Below are 6,020 nucleotides of genomic sequence, written 5' to 3' on the forward strand. Positions count from 1 at the left end.
AATTGGAAATTACCCATTTACAGCCATACAAGGCAGAGCATCAGAAAAAAGTAGGGGGAATTGAAGGAACAACTTGAAGTCAGCAGTTTAACCATTAGTTACTTTTTTTTAAAATGGGCAGTGAATGTGAGCTGAAAAGTACATTATGAAATATACTCACACCTGCACCCCTCTCTCTTCAGCAAACTCGATGAATCAGGGGGGAAAAACACCAAAGCTGACTGTGAAATGAACACCAATCATCTTTGTCACATCAAGAGCATTTTGGAACAATATGCTTGAAAGCCAAATATGTATCTTTAGTCGGATATTACACACTAAGGCTTAATTTCCAGGCTATGTACATTTCATCCTTTCTCCTAGAAAAAGGCCCAAACAGCCAACTACCAACCTCAGCTATCTCTCTTTGCAAATGGGCTGCTGGTCCTTCTGACACAGAAATTCAGCCAACAATCTGATCAAAGCCGGGAAGGAGACACTCATTTGCTAAAAGAAAAGGAGTACTTGTGGCACCTTAGAGACTAACAAATTTATTAGAGCATAAGCTTTCGTGAGCTACAGCTCACTTCATCGGATGCATTTGGTGGAAAAAACAGAGGAGAGATTTATATATACACACACACACAGAGAACATGAAACAATGGGTTTATTTGCTGATACTCCAATTATGTTTGGGAACGTCTGTCACTGTCTTCCATACGTTCTCAAACATATTGCAAAGGGGAAGATTTTAATTAGGGGCTGGCATCGCAAAAGTGAACAGACTTTCCACAAGTTTCCAGAGTGGCACTGGCTTCTCAGTGCCTATTCTTGCATAAAGCATAATCACAAAGCACAGCACGCTGGTGCTTCAAAAAAGGATTCATTGCATCCCAGGAATTTCCACACAGCTAGCAGCATGTTGCTAAAAAGGGGGTCTAATAACAGGCCCAGAATCACAAAGGGACAAGCCCCTTCAGGTGCTATGTTTCCTTCCATCAATGCTCACCACAGGGTCACATCAGTCTGCTTTTAAGTTTGAGAATCTAGAAGTTACAAGCAAACGATCTCTCACATATAGACATATATGCTATCCCAATCCTCATTACATTTCTTTCTGCCAAACACTAGGTCCTTAACACATGGCCAGGATTAGATTTTAACAACTATTTTTACCCAACTCATTTAGGCCTTATGTAGACTAGAAAAAAAATGGTATCTATTAAATCCACATTAACTAACATGTGTTAGCTAACCCTTCTAGAAACACCACTCGGACCCTAGTGTAGATGCAGGTTAACACTTTTAAATCAGGATTAATTCATCAAAGCCAACGAGATTTTTAAAAACGTCTAAACCAGGAAAAGAGATAAGGCTTAACAGGGACATAAGTCAAACTCAGCCCCAGATTTAGGCTTTGAAATAAAAACAAGTATTACAAACCCCACGACCAATGGACCTTTCGTTATTGTTGTTGTAATTCCAATGACAATAAGCAGGATTTAAAAAAAAACAAACAAATAATTGCAAACTAAACAGTGCAGCATTGAGCTAGTGCAGGGGAACTGGAAAAGGAAACCAACTAGAAACAAAAGTGAAACTGATCAGTCTATTTTCAATGTCCACACTGAAAGGAAACAAACAGCATAATTAACCAAAAGTCAACTGGATTGTTTTCAATTAATTCCCTTTCAATACTATGAGACGTTATCAATAACAAAGGGGACCTCTATTGTTAAAATACATAACAAACAAACATGCAGCACTTCGATCAGATCAGTGGGCTCTTTCTCCATCCACAGAGACTTAAGGTGGTAGATTTTACATTTCCCAGGTGTGGAAACTGAGACATACAGCAGTGACTTGCTCAAGGTCACACAGCGAGTCCAGAATAGAGATGTCTCGATTGCTCAATGCACTAGACCACCATGCACATGTAGGGCTTTTAACCCAATATTGTCCCCTGAAGTCTAAGAGAGACTCACAAATATTACTTTGCTGAGCTGGAAAAAGGGTGGGTCTGCCATGGCTGCTAAGTGATGATCAGACCCTCTCTCCCCAACATCTTGCAGCACTGTATGACTTGCACACTCTGCCTGCCAACAACCAGACTAGCTCACGTGGTGATCCACCCACAACACCAGAAGCTGTACCTGGTTGGGTTTAAGGGAAATCTTCCCCTGCACCGAGCCTGGAGGAGCCATGCTAAGCTGTTCTCAGCAGGAAATCGCTCTGGCACACATCCCAACCCCTACAGCTGCACGTCCCGGTGTAGTTCATATCAACCGTGGGACTGTCTCTCCTTTTGTGCTAAACCACCTCTCCTGTATGAAGTTACTCACTCCGATAGCCACCACAGGACATGCCACTCGCTCCAGCCAGAACCTCGGGGACGAGAACAAACGTCTCTTTGTGTTTGATTCTCTGAACTCACTGCAAACCTGCAGCTTTGTCCACTTAATGCCCCAAATCCCAGCAGCAAGCGCACCCCAGCTGAGGCACTTTAAGGAGCTTATCGCCCATGATTAGTGATGCTGGCTTGTCATTGTGACTACAGATGTCCATGGAAAAGGAGCTTTGACCCATGTCTAATTAGAGCTACATCCTCAAGATGGCACAGATAAATTAGCTAACCCACTGGGGAGGGCTAATGAAAAGTGGTGGACCCCACTTCCTGACACCCAGTTTGGTAGGTTACCTGGATAGAGCCCCAAGGTAACAGAGCGATATGCACCCTGGAAACCCTGCAGCAGGCAGGGCAGAGTTGTTTACCTGATTTCAGATAGCTGCTCAGGAGAGGCGGGATGTTTTCTTTCTTCCTGCTGCTCAAGCTCCTATTTGTGTTCTCCATGCTCTCTACACGGTTCAGGGGAGACCTTGGCACCCTGCAAACTGGCTTCATGGAAAGGCCTTTCTCACAGCAAGGCAGGTTATACGCCACTGCAGGCCCATGATATGGGAAATCAAAACCACCACAGCAGGGGGAGCAGGCGGTAATGACAGACAGATGTGTTTGTTCCAGAGCTACAGATCCAGGTGTCCTCCCCACATCCCACGCTATTGGGAAGACCTACTGCATCCAGATGTTCCTGGCTATCCCACTGAATCAGCCAGAATGATGTTTACTCATTAATAGCACATCCCTGAAATTATCCCTTGGCCTCCTATAGGGCAGGCCCCTCTGTGTGTGGGCCTCCACGTACCCCTCTGCACTGCTGGAAAATCAGCCTGCCTGGGCCTGTCTCCCCTCTCCCAATGCCCAGCCAGCTGGGTCTTTGCTGAACAGTCTGTCTGTCTGTCTGTCTGTCTGAGCAGCAGGCTGAGCCGCCTCTGGTCTCCTGCTGTCTCTCGCCCTCACTCTTTCAACACACCTGGGTTCTTTTTCTTTTCTATGAATTTCAGCACATCTGTGCTGGGGGGCGGAGGGCTACCGCTGGGTCTGTCTGTCTGTCTATGCTGGGGGGGAGCTGTCAGGTGTCTGTCTGTGCTGGGGGGTGGAGGGCTACCGCTGGGTCTGTCTGTCTCTCTGTGCTGGGGGAGGTGGAGCTGTAGGGTGTCTGGCGGGAGTGGGGGGTTAGGGTGTCTGTCTGACTGCTGGGGGGGCGCTGTTGGGTGTCTGGCGGGAGTGGGGGGTTAGGGTGTCTGTCTGTCTGTGCTGGGGGGGCGCTGTCGGGTGTCTGGCTGGGTGGGGGGTTGGGGGTGGGTCTGTCTGTGCTGGGGGGGTTGGGGTGGGTCTGTCTGTCTTTCTGTGCTGGGGGGGCGCTGTCGGGTGTCTGTCTGTGTTGGGGGGTCTGTCTGTCTGTGCTGGGGGGGCGCTGTCGGGTGTCTGGCTAGGTGGGGGGGTTGGGGGTGGGTCTGTCTGTGCTGGGGGGGCGCTGTCGGGTGTCTGGGCGGGTGGGGGGGTTGGGGTGGGTCTGTCTGTCTGTCTGTGCTGGGGGGGGCACTGTCGGGTGTCTGGCTGGGTGGGGGGGTTGGGGTGGGTCTGTATGTGCTGGGGGGGCGCTGTCGGGTGTCTGGCTGGGTGGGGGGGTTGGGGGGTCTGTCTGTGCTGGGGTGGTTGGGGGTGTCTGTCTGTCTGTCTATGCTGGGGGGGCGCTGTCGGGTGTCTGGCTGGGTGGGGGGGTTGGGGGTTGGTCTGTCTGTGCTGGGGGGGCGCTGTCGGGTGTCTGGCTGGGGGGGGGTGGGGGGGTCTGTCTGTCTGTCTGTGCTGGGGGGGCGCTGTCGGGTGTCTGGCTGGGTGGGGGGGTTGGGGGGTCTGTCTGTGCTGGGGGGGCGCTGTCAGGTGTCTGGCTGGGTGGGGGGGTTGGGGGGGGTCTGGGCGGGTGGGGGGGTTGGGGGGGTCTCTCTGTCTGTGCTGGGGGGGCGCTGTCGGGTGTCTGGCTGGGTGGGGGGGTTGGGGGGGTCTGTCTGTGCTGGGGGGGCGCTGTCAGGTGTCTGGCTGGATGGGGGGGTTGGGGGATCTGTCTGTGCTGGGGGAGTTGGGGGGGTCTGGGGTGGGTCTCTCTGTCTGTGTTGGGGGGGCGCTGTCGGGTGTGTGGCTGGGTGGGGGGGTTGGGGGGGTCTGTCTGTGCTGGGGGGGCGCTGTCGGGTGTCTGGCTGGGTGGGGGGGTTGGGGGGGTCTGTCTGTGCTGGGGGGGTTGGGGGGGTCTGGGGTGGGTCTCTCTGTCTGTGCTGGGGGGGCGCTGTCGGGTGTGTGGCTCGGTGGGGGGGTTGGGGGGGTCTGTCTGTGCTGGGGGGGCGCTGTCAGGTGTCTGGCTGGGTGGGGGGGTTGGGGGGGTCTGGGGTGGGTCTCTCTGTCTGTGCTGGGGGGGCGCTGTCGGGTGTGTGGCTGGGTGGGGGGGTTGGGGGGGTCTGTCTGTGCTGGGGGGGTTGGGGGGGAGTCTGTCGGGTGTCTGGGCGGGGGGGTCCTACCGGGTGTCCGCCCGCCCGTGCTGCGGGGGGCGCCCCCTGCCGGCCGTTGGGTCTCCAGCCCCGCTTCGGGCCGGGCGCGGCGCTCAGCCCGACCCCGGCGGGGCACCGCGAGGGGGAGCCGGGGGCCGCGGCCGAGAGGAGCCGGAGACGCCCCGCTGGGGCCCCGGCAGGGAGCCTGCGACGCTCGACGGGCCGGGGGCGGGGCGAAGCCGCCGCCGAGCCCGTGGCTGCCGCGCCCCCCGGGCGGGCCCTGCTCCGCCAGCCCCTCGCTCCACAGCGCCACCTCCCTCCTGCCCGCAGGCCAGGGACAGCAACGTGGGGATTCAATGAGCCCCGGGGTAAAAGCCCTCCAATGAGCCAGCAGCAGACTTGCCTGATCTTGTTTAAAAACAGGTTTCAGAGTAGCAGCCGTGTTAGTCTGTATTCGCAAAAAGAAAAGGAGGACTTGTGGCACCTTAGAGACTAACAAATTTATTAGAGCATAAGCTTTCGTGAGCTACAGCTCACTTCATCGGATGCATTTGGTGGAAAAAACAGAGGAGAGATTTATATACACACACACAGAGAACATGAAACAATGGGTTTATCATACACACTATAAGGAGAGTGATCACTTAAGATAAGCCATCACCAACAGCGTGGGGGGGAAAGGAGGAAAACCTTTCATGGTAAAACTATTTCCCCATGAAGAAAAGGAGGACTTGTGGCACCTTAGAGACTAACAAATTTATTAGAGCATAAGCTTTCGTGAGCTACTAATTTGTTAGTCTCTAAGGTGCCACAAGTACTCCTTTTCTTTTTGCGAATACAGACTAACACGGCTGCTACTCTGAAACCTCTGATATTCTTGTTAACTGCTGGAATTAGCCTACCTGCTTGTCACCATGAAAGGTTTTCCTCCTTCCCCCCCCCCCCCCCACGCTGTTGGTGATGGCTTATCTTAAGTGATCACTCTCCTTACAGTGTGTATGATAAACCCATTGTTTCATGTTCTCTGTGTGTGTGTATATAAATCTCTCCTCTGTTTTTTCCACCAAATGCATCCGATGAAGTGAGCTGTAGCTCACGAAAGCTTATGCTCTAATAAATTTGTTAGTCTCTAAGGTGCCACAAGTACTCCTTTTCTTCTT

General features: G+C 52.9%; 1 protein-coding gene across 1 annotated transcript in view; it reads right to left on the reverse strand.

Annotated features, from left to right (window-relative positions):
- The window catches only part of C18H1orf167 (chromosome 18 C1orf167 homolog), a 29,319-nt gene extending 24,053 nt beyond the window's left edge, over positions 1-5,266 (reverse strand). The window contains exons 1-2 of the mRNA XM_038377203.2: positions 4,891-5,266; positions 2,752-2,919 (exon numbers count right to left, since the gene is read on the reverse strand). Coding sequence (XP_038233131.2) covers positions 2,752-2,881 — 130 coding nt within the window. The 5' untranslated portion in view covers positions 2,882-2,919; positions 4,891-5,266. The remainder of the gene's footprint in view (positions 1-2,751; positions 2,920-4,890) is intronic.
- Between the last annotated feature and the right edge of the window lie 754 nt (positions 5,267-6,020).

This window comes from Dermochelys coriacea, chromosome 18, assembly GCF_009764565.3.
Source record: "Dermochelys coriacea isolate rDerCor1 chromosome 18, rDerCor1.pri.v4, whole genome shotgun sequence".
Lineage (NCBI taxonomy): Eukaryota > Metazoa > Chordata > Testudines > Dermochelyidae > Dermochelys > Dermochelys coriacea.